This window comes from Limulus polyphemus, unplaced genomic scaffold (genome assembly GCF_000517525.1).
Source record: "Limulus polyphemus unplaced genomic scaffold, Limulus_polyphemus-2.1.2 Scaffold716, whole genome shotgun sequence".
In the NCBI taxonomy this organism is placed as follows: Eukaryota; Metazoa; Arthropoda; class Merostomata; order Xiphosura; family Limulidae; genus Limulus; species Limulus polyphemus.
In genome coordinates this window covers 52,261-70,466 of record NW_013666326.1, presented here as the reverse complement: position 1 = coordinate 70,466, position 18,206 = coordinate 52,261, and the positions used below count along the sequence as shown (strand labels likewise).

Below are 18,206 nucleotides of genomic sequence, written 5' to 3'. Positions count from 1 at the left end.
ATCAAATTTTGGGGTAAAAAAGTGTGTCTTATACACCAAAAAATACGGTATTTACTACATTTACATAACAGTGTTATGTCATGTACACAGCATTGTTCAATGTGCATTTCTGTAAAATAATTACAGTAGTGGTTAGTAAAAAAAATGTTATCTTTCATTTAAGTTAGGCAATTTCAATGCAGTATTAATCACCTATATTATTTGTTTACTGCTAATCATTATGTTGACTGAACATTCAGACTAGTCAGAGGATAGCTCCATATTCACATACAGAACATAGATATAAATAAAGAACTCCTTTGGAATCATGCTATCTGTGCTGGAAGATATAATATTTAGGTATTTCATTTAAATTTTACAAGATTTACTGCCTATTAGATAAGTATTTTATTCCTTACCTGAGGCAAGTTAGAATTTGTCATAGTTCTAAAGGCTAACTCTGCTTTCAGCAAGGCTTTTTGTGTGTCAGAACACCTTACTTCCATCACAGTCTTATCTGGCATTGACACAAAAATACGGTTTTTATGCTGATTTCCTATTTCATCATCCCAAGACAATTCTTCTGATGGGGGAGGCCCCACTAAGTGAGGAGGCAGTCCACTTTGATTAGACAATGGACCAGGGCCTTGGTCTTTTGGTTTCTTTGGTGGTCTTCCAACTTTTCTTTTGACAGTAGTTTCTGAATGATACAGATTATCACCTGAAAGAATCTTAGATTGGACTACTTTTGAAGAAAAAGAAGCAACTTTTCCTCCACGTCCTTTTTTCAAAGAAGAAAGTGTTTTTGATACGTTTGTTTTGTGTTTCTTTATTCCAATTTTTACAACTTCATCATCCTTAGAACTTCTTTTATATTCAGATTTGATATGCACATTTTCTCTATCGCTTTTTTTCACATTTTGTCCTCTTCCTCTGCCTCGACCTCTTGACCTTATGGCTCCACGAGTAACACTAAGTTTTCTTGTTGAAAATTCAGATTCCATCCCTTTCCCTGTTGGACTAAAATAATGACTCTCATTTTCAAGAGAGGCCATCACTATACTGCCTTGTTCTTTTGTTTTTCCTCTTCCTCCACCACGGCCTGAACCTCTTGGTCTTCCTCGGCCCCTACCCCTTGAACTTTTATGTACAGATTCACGCTTCATTTTTATGTACAGATTCTTCACATGACTGCTGAGAAGGCTAAGTAAGTCTTTGTTTTGATGATCCTCCTTCCCACGATACATGGCATTACGTCCCAGAAGATAAGACTTCGACTTCCTAGGATCCAGTATCAAATAAGAAAATAACTTTCTGATTGAATATTTAACATTAATGTTAGGAGAAGGAATAAAAATGACTGAAGAGTCATTTTCATAGTCATATCCCAAATTAAAATTCTGAAACGAATTTTCAAATCCTCTTTTTTTTAAACTCGTATTCTCTTGTTCCCATGGTTTTTCAACATTTTTTGTGTCTTGGATCCCTTGGCAGAGAGATTTAATAAAATCTCTGGCTACTCGACTAGTGGAGCGTCTACTACGACTATCCTCTTCAGACACCTGGGTTTGTTCAGTTTTCACTGATTCACTATGGTCTTCTGTTACTATATAATCACTTTTATCACCATGCAGTAATATTTCATTTATTGGAACTTGAACATCTTCAATTTTTTTAATTTCATTTGCTTTTGAAATGGATAGACAATTTATTTGTTCCTCCTTTTGAACTTCTGCTATTTTTGAAACATCTGTATCTTTCATTTTGTCTGAAGTATCTTGAGATGACAAATTAGATTTATCTTTAATCAGTAGTAATTGCTTCTGAGAAATTTCCACACAGTTCTACAAAAGAAAACAAAGAAATACATATGGCTTCTATACAATGAACTAGGAGAGAAAATGCAAGCTTATACTTCATTTTATTGCATGTTTTTAAACACACTCACCCATTTATCAGTAAGCAATAACAGTTACATACTTAAGCATGTCATCATCAGGCTGTACCTTAAAAAAACATTTTGTAAATATAGATTTCATGTACATCAAGAGTCTGTGAATCTACACACACACACACACACAGTGAACAAACACAAAGGAAGAGAAGGACTATACTGATCAGTCTATTTTTTTCTTAGTAGTCCTTCAACTCCTTCACATAAATCCATGTGCACTGCATACACACAAAAATTTAATTAAAATATTGCTCTTGCATACTGCTGTGTTTAATTACCAAGCTTCAAAATATTTCAGTGTTCATAATTTCTAACTTAAGTTTATATTTTGGTGTGTGTGTGTGTGTGTGTGTGTGTGTAATCATAGCTCCCAACAAAATACCAAATAAAACTAATAACATTACTCCAATTTTCCTGAAGTAACAATTAATAAGGAAAAAGAGGGTTACTTAACTTACTAATTTTCTGAATACTGATGAAGTCTCAGATAACCTTAACATGAAATAGCCACTACCTTAACAAAATAATAGAAAACAAATATACGTGTACACACACATACTTCAAAAATAGAATTGTTCTTTCACAAAACTCCATAATCTTTAACAAGTGTATTTCACTTGATCTATAGGGTGTGAACATTCTTTAATAATTTTACTAGTAAGTACTAGGGAAATAAAGTTATGAAATGTAGCATTTAAATCATTTATTTCTAAAAGCAGTTGTAAATTAAAGAATATTATAAGAAACAAGATTAAGTTGATCTGTAGGCACAAAAGTTCAGAAACTTGAGAAAAATTAATGACAGACCATACTTACTTCCATTTCCATCTTGAATTTCTTCAACTCCACAGGAGGTGTATCACAAGTTTCATTTTTTCTTTTTTTTGGTGAGGTTATACTTTGTTCATATTCTTCTATAAGGTCCTTGCTTAAAATACTTTCTTCAGGTTCCCAACAGTTTTCAGTTCTATAAACAGAAAATGGCAAATAACACTACATCTGAAAAACAGTTTTGAATATTTTCTTCATGCTAAAATATAAAAGAAGAAGAAAATATGTTGTAGAAAGTTTTCTGGCAAAAGGAGAATTCATATACCATCTAAGTCAATTTTACCAACTGTATATCTACAAGTATAGAAAAACTTTTCAAAAAGTAAAGGTAAAGATGGCTAATATCAATCCTTCTAAAAGAATGCCAACAAGATAGTATGCATGTTAATTTTTGCCTGTGCTATTATGTAGGGATGATGCAAATCCCATCCCTACTATCTTGTTTGCATTCTTTTTGAAGGATTGGTATTAGCCATCCTTACATTTACTTCCTTTTTTGAAAAGTTTTTCTTTACTTGTTTGCTTGTTTTTTTAATGCAGTGTTTCAATAGACATACAAATGTTGTATTTATAACCAAGTCCTAAATACAATGAGGTTCCAGCTGTAATATTTATTGTTTATCTATTATTGGCTGGTAATTCCTGTTTCACCCTGTATCTAAGCTTTTTAAAGTAACAACAAATTTCTGTAAGAAAGCTAACTTCAAGGGGTAATGATAACATTGTTTACACTAGAATTACTAAAAGTTAATAATACTTAGAAAAGCAGATACTCCATCTGAAACTATGTCACCTCAGTGAAATTGGCTGACATCATTGTTTTGGTTTGAGTTATATAATAAAGAAGCAGCAAAAAGAAGAACAAGAAATTCTAACTTTTTTGCTGTGATATTTACAAGAGATTGCCAGAACTTATGACTCAGTCATTACATAGATATTATTATAAAAGGAAACACTGTATAGTGTTGTAAAGTTCTGGTGACTTATTGAGGAGATATTTAAATTACCATTTTGGTGAACAATTTGGGCCATTCCTACATAGGCAGTAGAGCCACAGCTCTTTCAGGAAAGTTTTAGCATGTCAGCTGATAATAATCAATTTTGAATGTGTGTTGCTGTATTTTAAACTCTTGGAAAAGAAAAATTACAATGAAGAAACTTATTGAGAATGTTTTTATTTCAGCATTTTACAACTGATGTTAAAATTATACGTTTGATATCATCATGAAAACATGCAAGATGATGATTTATCGTATTCTCAGAAACCAGTATGCTTTGATATTAAATTTTGCATATATATATTTTAGAGATAAAAATAAACTAAGACAGAATTTAGTTTCTGAAGGTAAGCATTTAACTTTTTCTACATGAAGTGGATCAATTTGACCCATCTTAGTTAGAACTATGAAATTATACATACTATAACTATGAATTTACTAAGCCTATTTTCAAGAAATCTGACAAGATTTTAGCAAACAACAAATAACTTGGTTTATACAAAAAAAACAATTTGTTTTGAACAAAGTATTTGTACTAAATATTTGTCTGAGAATTTATGAAGCCTTTAAACTGTCATTTTCTATACCCCAAAACAACTGTAATCAATTCATCAATGTACAATGAAATTAAAAGTTGAAAGCTTTGAAATAAAATACTTTTTTTTACTTTTGAAAACACCAATTATTGCTAGATCTTCAATTTTCATTATCTTCACAATTTCTACTTTTAAACTTTTCATGTCTGTTTTCTTTTAATGTTATTACTCCATGCAAAACAATAAGTACACAGCAAAAGCCCATATATTTCATCTCATAAACAAACAAACCATGTTACACATACTTTGAGCTCAAGTTCACAAGCTTATAAAATTTTTAATTACTGTATTTGAATTATTGTTCCATTATTTCTAAAAGCAACTACCTAATTTAAACAAATGGTCTTAAGATTTCTGTACATTATAAGCTCTTTCTATTCATAATAAACATGCCCATCAAACAAGTAGAATGATATAAATAATAGGCTTGAAATGCATGAAAAGATTGGAGGGCTCTCTAGTGGATTTTATAAACTTATCAGTTGCAGCAAGTCAATAATGTAGGAGGTTAAAATTTTATATTATTGTTTGTCATTATGGGTACTTATTTATTTCTAATTACTTGTGAGTCTCAGTAGCTTATTTGTGATGTTAGTAAATTTGGAAAGAAAGATATCAAAGTGCAAATACACCAGTGACACAGAAGAGTGATAACTTAGAAATTTGTTTAATATTTCCTCTCTATCCAATTTTTGTGGCTGTTTGCTAATCAAATTTACATGGCTGATGGACATGTTTACAAGCTACAGAAAGAGCATTTTTTTTCTGAACAAAAATCTTGTAAGTCATTGTTTGGTTTTCCCATCGTAAACTGCAAGCAGAATTGCTTAGTATATGGTGATCATATTTTGGTGCTCCCAACACTTAAGGAATTGTTTTTAACTTCTTTATAACTTACTTAGAAAGCTAGATAAATTATAGTACTTTTGGAGTACTATTATAGTGACTGATATACATTTTGTGTTCTAAAAAACACATCTGAAAATTACATGAATTCTTTTTTGGACCCAACTGTGTGATATTCAATGAGGTTTACAGAAGAACATCTAAAATTTTTTACTCAAGTACAAAAGAGCTTGAAAGTACTAGAAATCCTTGTTTTATGTATATATTTTACTTATTATTATATAGTTTTGAACAAAAGTAGTCAATATGTAAAAATCAGAAACTTTTCAGCTTAGCCTAACATAACTCTAGTAAAATGCCTTAAATTTCAAGAGCTCAAGAGCTTTGTGAAACATGGTGCTTATATTAGCTCTAAGAGAAACAGTTATTGGTTTCTTGCTTTAATTTCTTGCTATTGACACTAGGATTATAGAAATACACAAAACTAAAATGACGTGTGCAAAAAAGAACTTTTTAAATTCTTATAGGAGATTCTAGAGGTTATGCAAATGAAACATATAAACTGTAATATGAAAAGAAGTATTATTCTTGGCATGAAAATTACATTCAGCAAAGGCTTCAGAAAAATAAACAAACAACTCTTCAGTAAAAATGCTTTATTAAAGAAATCTGATTTTTTGTGTACAGACTAGTGTTCACTAAAAGCTTGCCAAATTTTGTGAAGATACACATATTGAAGTTAGAATTATAGTAAACATTTATCTGTACAGCATCACAGATACAAGATTGATGAATTTGACAGACCTGTGAGCAGATGGTTAACTAAAAATAGAGCTGTTACTTTAAAAGACAGATTTTTTCTCGTATAATTTTTTCTCAATAAACATGTATTTTTATTGGTTTATTAAGAATTAAAAGTGAACAGGTATCAAGCGATAGCCATTTCATTTTGTGTGGTGACTAAACCTAATTTTTTTCTGTACATACAACTTACATGGGCACATTCTTCAATTCTAAAAAAAAACCTTCTAAATGCACAAAATGAGATTTAAACAAAAGTTCAACAATGAAAATATAATTTTTTTTGTATTGTCCCAGAAATGTTTAGTTCTTCAGGTGTATATACTAAAAGAATATGTTTACTCCAATATCAAAAATATATTAACACTGCATTCACGAACCAGACCAGGAAGATTTTGTTAGTTTTTTTTAATAGGCTGTGAATTTGGCTTTTTGTTTTATTGGCTAAGGTTTTTCATACCTTTTCCCTGTAGCCTAAAACCATTTTACTGGAAGAAATTAATTCAATCAGTAGCAAAGAAACATTTCCCCAAGGTTGGGCCTTACAACCAGCATATGGATGTTATGGTTCAAAGTATATTGACCCTTTCAGAGAAGAAATCACAGAAATGTTTCAAGAAGGAGCTATTGATGATGCCAAAAAGATCAGTACCAGAAGAATGCATGAATACTTGGTCAATAAATATCCTCAGCGTATTGATATTCCATCCTAAAATGAGATGTGGCAGGTTATATCTACTTTGCTCAGGAAACAACACATTGATGGAACTATCAGGACACATACCAGGGGCATTCAACAACCACATCTTCAACATATACTTGGCATTTTTGATGAAAACAATGGTAATATTACACCTTTAAATGCTCTACAAATCTTCAAGGAACAATATCCTCAGCATGATGACATATCCCAAGCAGAAATTTGTGCTCCATATCCTACTGACAACTAGATCAAATCCAAGATAACCTCCATGAATGTCAAAATGAAAAGAAGTACATAAGAAACAACAGAGCTCATTACCATTACTACAAAGTGATTCTATCCAATTAACATACAGTTTCTAAGTGTAAGGCTCATGAATTCCAAAAGCCCAAACTTTCTTGAATATATACAAATATTTTCTTTTTAAAGTATCCTTGATCTCCTGTTTCATAAAGGCATTGATTTATGTTATTTTTAGCACTTAGAACATAGTTCCACATTCATGCTAAAAAAAATCCTAACAAAGTTATACGATGTGTCTAGGCCTGGCTCATGAACTGTGTTAAATAAAACAAGTTTTTGCAATAATAAACTCTGCAAACTGTAGAGTCAAGTGCTTACATATAAATTAAAATTTCTAGAATATTCTTAAATCCACATATATTTTACATCAACCAACATGTATGCTAAAAATAACCAGTAGAAATCATAAAAAAGCTGCTAAATCAATCGAATAATTCTCACTTAAGTATCACTTTTGAAACAGAAACAAACTTAAAATTCAATTTAAAAAACTGTGTGCTTAGAATAAAACGAATATTCTTGATCATTCAAAATATCCTCCAGACTCTTCTAATTTCATTTGCTACTATAAAAACAGTGACACCCCCAAATATTAACAAAAACTATTTAAACTGTTAGTAAACCAGAGGTGATTTTTATTAACCTCATTTACCACAAGGTAATTTAAGTAGGGTGAGAGAATAATGGAATGGTTGTGACAGTGTAAAACAAATGTTCATGCTATTTATCTACACACTGCATTAAAGGATTAAATATTAGTTTCAAAAAATCAGTGGAAAAAGGGTTAGTAAAATGATCAAGAATAGAATTGAAAATATACATACAATATTCTAAGCAAGATACTCTGACATATACATATGCATGTAAGCATATGAACATACCAGTGTCCTGCTTTGTACAATGTTTGAAGCCTAACAAGGAAATACACACTTTTTTGACCCTACAAAATATTATTATGCATTACAACAATTATTTGCAAAAACTTTCATACAAAATATTTTGCAAAGAGTTCAAGCCTTATATATCCAACTAGTATTTACAATGATGTTAATATTATTCAAGATTAAAAACAACAATGAATGTTATCAATCCTCATTCTCACTCTTTAACTGAAATTTCCTCATAAGTACTAACAAAAGTAGCTATATCTTATTTTCATTAGAAACAAAAAAGAATATATTCAAGTAGATGATTTTTATACAATTTAAACAAAAAATATTTCTTACTCCGGATAATTTTCCCACTTAATGAGATATTCCACTTCATCTTTAACATATCTCTTGTCAAGGATCTTCTCTACTTTGAATACCTTTCTTACCTATTCATAAAAGGGAAGAAACAAGATGCTGTAATATTCAAATCAGTGAAAGATAAGGAAATCATGTGCAACACAAATATATACCCATGTTTTGGAATGAGCAGAAAATTTTGAAAAATAAATCAATATGTGTTGTTTACATGCAAGACTTCTTGGAGCTACATAAAAATATGTTTGAGCTATTTTTTCATTTTTTCTCTGTAAACTATCCTAATATGTTACAAGATAAAATATCATTTGTAAAATATTATTTTTGAATTAAAAAGCATTTAAACAGAGCTACAGGTATCATCCATGAAATTACTGAAATGCCATTAAACTTGTCCTAGAAAATACATATGTGATGAAGCTCACTCAAACAAAACTGTGGTTGAGTTACAAACAAAAAATATAATGTACTAGCCTGCTACCTTCCTGGATGACTACATAAGTATTGAATTAAAAATTGAAAGTTAACCTTTAACAGCTCAGCCATTTTCAATGCTACTGACATTACTTTTTGAAAATGTTGTTTTTATTGCCTTGTTGAGGCCACATTCCCAAAAATATATATATATATTAAAATTCTCTAATTTCAAGTATTAGATATAAAAGATCCTGTGAAAAATCAAAAATCAATGTTTAAAAAGAAGCTAAACTTCTAACCCTATATCAGATTTTTTTTTACCATCCTGTGTTAAGCTCTAAAACTCATTATTTTTGTCAGAAACTATACTTTAATGACAGGTTTCAATCTCACAATCCATAGATTGCAAGTCAAGTGGCTTTACCAACAGGCCGTGCCAAGCCTGGTGGAGGCACAACTACGTATTTTTACCATCACATATTACTCTCACCAAAAATGTACCTCTATCCTAATTTAACAATCCATTGACATATTCTATAGCAAATCATACTAAATAACTTGTTTTACCATCACAGCATCACAAATCATGATAGAAAAAAGAATTTAACAAATATCAAGCATTTTTTCTTTTTTCAGATGCCTTTTCAAAATCCATATAAACAAATGCCTCGACCAAGGCTTGACTAAGAGACCATCAGAGAACTGTTGTGCTCTTAACAAATGAAAAATTAGCTTCAAAAACTTAAAGCAAACATCTTTTGTCTTGATTGTCAATCATTATGCAATTCTTGAATGGTATAGATGTTTCTTTATTGAAAAAGCTATAAACTGACCAAATTTGGTCTTTAGGGATAGCTTAAACTTATTTGTAAACAATCTTATACATAACATATCATAGACTAAACCTATGGCCAATCAATAATCAATCGTGGCAATGAACATTCAACAGTCAACCAACACTTTTTTCTGGATAGTTCCAATATTCAGTAAAGAAAACTATCTATTTTGTAAATGTTTATTGCTGCACTCACTTGTCATTCATCATGGAGTTCTTGAACAATATAGATACTTCTTTATTGAAAAGTTCAAAACTGACCAAGTTAACAATGGTATATTTAATGAATAAAACTAATCATGTGACAAATACTGTACCTCAATAAAAGTTATAAAAAAAAAAGCTGGACAACACTTTTATCAAGTGTTTATCATAATTTTACTATTTTACACTAAATTGTATTATATATCTTTGACTTCAGCACCAGTAAATAGACATGAAGAAAAAATATTTGTCCTATTTTACTATATTTTTACAACTTAAAAAAAGTATTTTGTTTTTTGATGAAGAATGTAAAAATATTATCCCATACCTTTGGAGTTCTACTTGTTGCAGCATCCAACTCACAAGATAATGAACCTGTTTTATATGCACCCCTTTTCAGATTGGATATTTCCAAACTTTTTCTCTTGGAAACTGTTACATTTGTTGAGGTACCTGAGTCACTAGAGCTTGGAGTGGTCAATCTCCCAGCAGACAACTGCTGCTGGTCTTTCTGCTTAGATAGTGTTATTTTTGTCTTATCTACTCTTCCACAAAATCCAGACTTAGCTGATCTAGTTTTAGCTGCTGAAGCATGACGTTTAATTTTCCATTTAGAAGTTGGCCCAGTCTTTAGCTTTGGAGATTTCTTTTTATATTCTCTGGATAAATGACCTTAACAAGCATTTTGAAACAAGTATTACTGTATATAAGTATATATCTATTACATGGACTAAATGATGACATAAAAATACATGCTCAAACCTACATTTAAACACCAATGTTTCTGTTCAGTGGTCTCAATGTAAGTGTTAATAACTAAAGTCATTTACACTGAATTTTATAATTATTTTAAATATTTTAAACACTTGTTTCTTCCTTCTAAAAATTTATTGGAAAGTGGTACCAGCTAAATGGAACTTTGTTCAAAAATAGTCAACTGTTAATTATAGAAAGGGCATTTGCAACTAGTCAACTCACAGTGAAATCATAGGTTTAAATTACATTTTTAAGAAACACAAAATCTCACACACACAATTTTTAAGTATTTGGTACTAATGTGGCACCAAAAATAACTTAGGCATGTTTAAGTTATTTCTTCTCTATACTGACTAGCAAGAAAGAAACTGCAGGTGTGCACCTAATTTATTACGCTACAGGCTTATGACACAAAACAAATAATCTGCCACAACTGTACACAAATCTTTGAGAAAACTTCTAAAATGTTAAATGTGAAATAAAAAAGTTATAAAAAAAAGCAATGTTGCATGCTTCATGAAATTATTTTATGTTTTAAAAACTGAAAACAATCTTTACACAAACTGGCCATAATCCTGTTAAAAAAAAAGAGGAATTTCATCAAAACAAGATAGTTATGCCCAGGTATATAAGACTTCAACAAAACTTGATGAACTTCCACACCAACATATTCCCTACTGATTACATAATTTTACTTAGTAAAGAAAAAATTTAAAACTTTTAGTGGGGGTTAATACTGAAAATTCTTTTCTCTTGAAGATTTATTTATATTTATTATTTAATATTTCTACAAAATTTTAGTAAAATTTCATAGAAAACTGTAGAAGTAACTAATCAGAAAAACCAGATTTTGGCATAAAGCAAGAATAAAAAATGAAGATAAAACAGGATACAATCCCAAGTACAATATCAAAAGGCCTAATTAATCTGTATTTTTATAACTGTAAAACAACCACTAGCAAAAATATCTTCGCTGTAAAGTGTAAAACTGAGACTTAAAACAATACAAACAGCTACTCTTAGTATTTGTAATTTTATTGTATGTATTTTGGACGATTCAATGGTAAAAAAAAAACTTTAATATGGTTTGAATAAAGATCTGTTGTACTTGACTGGATTACCAAACGATAGTATTTATAATATATGACTGATGGACATGAGAAAGGTTAGAGTGGCAGAATTGTTAAAATCACAGCACTAAAAATAATCTCACCTTACCTCTAGATCTCGAAACTCTTTCAGTTATTGATATAGCACCTTCTAATGATTTGCATGCTGAGGTTTTATGATCAATGAAATGATGAATATTATTGAAAACTGCTCCACACTTTCCACACTCCAACAGATCTGCTAAAAATAAACAACATAGATTGTTATTATAGATTTAACTTTAAAACAGTAGTCTACCATTTTACTACTAATATTTGCATTTTTTTAAATAGTTACAAAATGCTACTGATTAAGGAGAAAATATTGAATAAAATTTTCTAAACATGTTTCTCCAAACTGCAATTTTTCATTATATTTTTCTGAAACATAAGTGAAATTTATTTGATTAAAAATTACATAACTACATACTTCAGACTATGTTCTTATTTGTTTGTGAAAAATGTCCCATCTTCTACAAGTTTGAATACACTTGTTTCTTTCTAACATTACAAGTTTTTTTTTAATTATAATAAATTATTAAAAACAACATTTTATATTTACATAATAAAAACTTTATTGAAGCCGTACGGCTTCCACTTTAAAATAGAAATATCACTCTACATGTACATGTTTAGACGTGATCTACGTCATCCTCTGATTGTTTTATACTTTTATACTTTCCCCTTGTCACATTACTTCATTATTATTTGAATATTTCTTTTGTGTAATTTTAAAAAAAAATTACAATATATCTTGCTATATATCAACATATTGACTTGCTAGTCCTTCTTCTCCATTTAATACTTGTTTTTGTTTATTATATTTTGTTATTTCTGATGTTTCTCTGATATTAAATGATACAAAATTTTAAGGCTGAGCTAAAACTAGTAGGCCTGGAATACCACCTGCCTTTAAGGAAAGGAATATGGAAAAGACTGCAACAGGATTTATAAGGAAAACATTTGTAAGTCAGAGGAGTAAGTTGAAAAGGAAGATACTTCAATTAACTTTTTTAGTGAAATGCAAAAGAAATAGTATCAATTCAAAGTTTATACAAGTAAGAAGTAACATGAAAGGAAAGAAAATCGACCACTGTTTAAACAAGATTAAGCAACAGATATTGAGGATTACGATACAACAAAAAAAAAAGTTTCATAGCAGACCTAGAGTACAAAGTGTATGAATTACATTTGGTGGCAGTAATGGAAAATGGACAAAACTGATTAAAATGTGAAAAAATATCTATTGGATTCGTATGAAGAAAGACTGATAAATATAAGATAAAATTAGATCATAAATTTAATAAGTTAACAGAAAAAGAAAAAGGAAATCAAAATAAATATGAACATTACCAGAAAAATATAAGAATATTTTAGAGAATCCTCAAATTGTTAATAATTAAAATGAAACGTTAAATACTAAACAACAGGAAGTGTTAGAAAAAGGCTTCGGTTGTGCAATTAGATTAACAAATTATAGTAAGAACAAAATTATAACAAATATTGAAATTGAGTTAAGTTAAGTAAGAAGTTCTAATGATGTAAAAGCTGTTAGAGTAGAATGTCATAAAATTATTAAAAAGTTCAAACTGAACTATAATAAACAAAATGTTGATTATAAAATAATAAAATCAATAAAAGAAAAGAGTAATATAATCAAAATCATAAATATATAAATAATATTCAATGTTAAAACTGGTACACAACTAAAATCATTTTATTTAGGCCTATCTATGGCCTTCAAAAAGTTGACGACTACATATTTCGACATTGCAACGTCATTCTCAAGAGTGAATTCCAAGACAACATTAAAGTATTTTTAACTTGTTAGTAGGTCATGTGACCTGTATGCTATTTTACATAAATTCATGCTAAACCATTCAATACCTGCCATACCTTCATCTCTATTTAATACTACATGACCTTTTTTATGTTTTATTATTTCTAAGGATTCATGAATATTATTACCAATTATACTTTTTAGTTGAGCTAATATTACAATTTTTTCCCATAATATTGTATTTCCTGTACATGTTCTGCTATGGATGAATTTTCACTTTTTCAATTTTTACATATCCCTCATGCTCAATGAAATTGTATTTTAAATTACGTTTTGTCTGATCAATGTAAATACTTCCACATTCACATGCTATTGTATATACTCCAATTTTTTTTGTAATGTGAAAGTATTCTGCAAGAATGTGGATTGATCTCCTTTAAATGGTTTAGCATGAATTTATGTAAAATAGCATACAGGTCACATGACCTACTAACAAGTTATAAATACTTTAACATTGTCTTGTAATTCACTCTTGAGGATGACTTTGCAACGTCGAAACATGTAGTCGTCAACTTTTTGAAGGCCATATATTAGGCCTAAATAAAATGTTTTTAATTGAGTACCAGATTTAACACTGAATATTATTTATAATTTTAACTTTATATAAAAGTGCCAAAATACAATAATATAATCATTTGTATAGCAGATAAAGGGGGATAAACTGTAATATTTAACAAAATTGATTATGACAAGGGAGTAGAAGACATATTGAAAGATAGTACATATGAAAAGCTTAAGAATAACCCAATAAACAAATATCATGAAAACGTAAAAACTAATGTTAAGAATAGCCTAATTTTAACTCCTGAAGAGAGAAAATGTTTAGTACCAAGTAGATTTATCACACCAAAAATACATAAGCTTTAGGCCCATAGTATCAAATATAGGTTCATCATCTTATGAAATAGCAAAATTTATAACACGTAAGTACTCTTCTTTGAGAAATAAGAATAAACATACAGTCAAACATTCTATAGAATTTGTAGAGAAGCTTAAAAACCTAAAATTAGAAAAGGAAGACTTACTGGTATCATTTGATGTAATATCGTTGTTTACTAAAACACCATTAGGTGTTTTAAGAATAAATTAATAGAAAACAGAGTACCAACAGTCAAAAATATAGATATATTGAAATTAACAAGAGTGTGTGTAGATAATCCATTTTTCCAGGTTAATCAAAATTATTATAAATAAAAAGAGGTTTTTGTTATGTGACCTTTATATGGAAAATTTTGAAAACTAAGCTTTAAATAACACTAAGTTTAAGCTAGAAGTTTGGATAAGATATGTAGATGACACATTCGTGGTGTGGCAACATGACAACAGCAATCTACAATAATTTTGAGTTATTTAAATAGTAAAGAACCAGCAATTCAATTCACATGTGAAATTGAAAATAATAATAGCATTAATTTCTTAGATGTATTAGTTAGGAAAGAAGCAGAAGGTAACTTAGAAACATCAGTTTATAGAAAACCTTTTGCTATTGTTATGTCACCACATAAAGAATCATATTATATAAAAACCCAAAAAATATCAGCGTTTTATACATTTGTTTATAGAGCTTTAACAATATGTTCAAAACAGGAAGATTTAAATAACGAATTGTTATTAATTAAGTATACAGCTATTGATAGAGGATTTGAACCAAATAAAGTAGACAAGGCATTTAACAAGTTTAACAAAAATGCAAATTTAGTTAAAAATACCACATTAAAATATGCTTATGAAAAAAAAAGAAACTCTGAGTTTACCTAATGTTTTAGGTTTGACAAGTCACTTATATAAAGTATTTAAAAAAATATCAGAATTTTTACCCTGTCTTCAAACCAATAAATAAGATAAAAGATATGATAGGGAATGCTGAAGACAAAACAGAATTAACAGATAAAACAGGTATATACAAGATAGAATATGAATGTGGTAGTGTTTATATTGGTCAAACTAAAAGAAATTTAAAATATAGATTGCAAGAACACAAAAGTTACACAAGAAAAAACAAAATAGAAATGTCAGCTATAGCCGAACATGTAAAAACTACCCAACATACAATATTATGGGAAAAAACTTTAATTTTGGCTCAACCTCAAAGTTTTATATCATTAAATATTAGAGAAATATTAGAAATAATGAAATATAAAAAACAAAACAAGTATTAAATAGAAGCAAAGGACCAGCAAGTCAATCCATTGATATACGGCAAGATATATTATAATTTTGTTTTTTTCAATTACACTAAAGAAATATGCAAATAACAATGAAGTAATGTGACAAGGGGAAAGTATAAAACAGTCTTGTAAGCTACTCCTGAGAATGATGTGGATCACGTCAAAACATGTAAATGTAAAGTGATATTTCTATTTGAAAGTGGAAGCCGTACGGCTTCAATAAAATTTTTATTGTGTAAATACAAAACATTGTTTTTAATTATTTATTATAATTTTAAACATTTTAAACAGAAGTGCCAGTAGTGCATATTATAAGTTTTATTTCTTTGTTCTGAAGTTTATACAAACCTATTTTTATATTAGCAAAATTGGGCATTGATCCTGTGTAGCAAAGTAAATCTGTAAACAAACAATACAATATTTTCATTTTTTATTACTTCTGTTTCTTTAATTTTTAAAATACAGTAAAATATAAATCAATTCTATCCCATGCCTAGATAACATACAATAGCCAGTAATGAACTCAGGTGTCAACAACACAAGTAGATGAGAGTGGTGACACATTCCCCTCGAATGGGTTGCCAGACCATCACAAGTTGACCTTCAGCTACCCACTGGTATCCTTTATATAGCTGATTAGACTGAAACAGTTGGGGTAAAGTATCTTGCTCAAAGGCATGAAAAAGCTTAGAATTCACAACTTTCCAACTATAAGGCTAATGCACAAGTCATGCTGCCCTAAAACTCTTCTTCAGGGATAGCTAAAACTTACTAGTAAATTTCTGTGACCACACTTAGATATACAAAAGGGGTCTTACAGCTTCCATATTATCTTTATATTGTTGTGCTTTTAAATATAAAAGCAGTTCAATCACTTTACAAATTCAATTATTTAAGTGACTGTGAAGATACTAACTTATAAGGATCATACACTGCCTTGCTATTTGCCAAATAACCATTCAAGATCAATTTCTTGTCATTTAAGTTCCAACATAGGAAGTTTCTTAACTTCATGATGAAAGATAAGTAAAATCATTCTTGGTACTTGTTATCTAAAGCAGTAAATATCACAAGAACATCAATGAACATAACAAAAGTCCATACTTATCTGTCACCTTCCAGTATATACATTCAGTTCTACAACTTCCAACTCAATATCAACTGTCCACCCATCTAACGACAGAATTCAAAACAGATGCTAGTACTGCAAAGCACAAACATAAACACTGGCAATTTATTGTGATGGTCGGAGTAACATATATAATGAACCAGTTGTATACTAAACCACCAGTAAAAACACAGACACACATGGGCAAATACATGGCTGACAAAATACCTGAAATCGTGAATGAAAATGATACTGCAAGGTTCCTTAGTATTGTAGACACAATGCCACCAACTTGAAGAGTGCCACTATATACTATATTCACCACACAAAGAATCATATTATATAAAAACCCAAAAAATATCAGCGTTTTATACATTTGTTTATAGAGCTTTAACAATATGTTCAAAACAGGAAGATTTAAATAACGAATTGTTATTAATTAAGTATATAGCTATTGATAGAGGATTTGAACCAAATAAAGTATACAAGAAGTTTAACAAAAATGCATATTTAGTTAAAAATACCACATTAAAATTTACTTATGAAAAAAAAAAGAAACTCTGAAGGAGTTGCAATTATGTGCAAGGTTCCTTAGTATTGTAGACCCAATGCCACCAACTTGAAGAGACATGGCAGTTTCTTCAAGAATAGTATCTTGGCGATCACATAGAATTCATTGTCTGAATTACTCGTAACATGAACCTTTTCATGGATAACATGTAGATAGATATACAATTTCCAATCAAGATATAAACTACCTGAGAGAGCATTTCACACACTTTATGTTCTCAAATAAAAGTTTTGTGTATATTGAACATATCTGACTGTTTATTCTTCCAACTCCAATAGTAAAAGTTGAATGTGTATCGACCTCAACTGATAATTTAAATATACTATGTCTTCAATTGTAAATATATAAACTCTTGATAGGTTCAAGCTAACAAAGATTTTAATGCAGCTCATAAAGACCTTGCATATTTTAATGCATAAACCACATTTAAAGCTTGATTACAAAAATCAATGTCCTCAGTTCACCAGTGTTTAAAGAATGTCCTTGTTATACTCCTTATGCAAATTTTTATGTGCAAAATTCATGGTAAAAAAAGAAAGCCCAAACAGCTGTCTACAATTCAACTGCTTCTTTCTTTCTTGGGCTTTGGCTTTTTTCCTAGAAGTGCACAAGAAAGACTTAACTGACAACCAGATATCATCAAACAAAATTACATCTTTCCACTGCAGGTATCACACTGAGGACACCAAAAACCAAAAATGAATATATTTTCATGTATACATGCTTTAGAAATGTTTTTAATTTTATTAAAGCCACAAAAGTTTTCCACTAAAAGAAAACATGATGTGACTCAAGAGCTAAATTTGTATATAATATCAAGATTTACAATTTTAACCCGATGACTACCTGCTACTAACTTTCTTAGTAGGCAATGCAAGTCTTGCTATATTTCATTCCAACA

At 29.5% G+C, this 18,206-nt stretch overlaps 1 protein-coding gene across 3 annotated transcripts in view; it reads right to left on the bottom strand.

Annotated features, from left to right (window-relative positions):
* Positions 1-18,206, bottom strand: part of LOC106460135 — a 150,202-nt gene that overhangs the window by 96,238 nt on the left and 35,758 nt on the right. The window contains exons 3-8 of one of the 3 annotated variants that reach the window (XM_022386783.1): positions 15,975-16,025; positions 11,689-11,820; positions 10,043-10,386; positions 8,238-8,329; positions 2,750-2,900; positions 399-1,823 (exon numbers count right to left, since the gene is read on the bottom strand). In XM_022386783.1, coding sequence (XP_022242491.1) covers positions 399-1,823; positions 2,750-2,900; positions 8,238-8,329; positions 10,043-10,386; positions 11,689-11,820; positions 15,975-16,025 — 2,195 coding nt within the window. The remainder of the gene's footprint in view (positions 1-398; positions 1,824-2,749; positions 2,901-8,237; positions 8,330-10,042; positions 10,387-11,688; positions 11,821-15,974; positions 16,026-18,206) is intronic. The other 2 variants (XM_013919816.2, XM_022386784.1) reach the window with 2 other exon arrangements.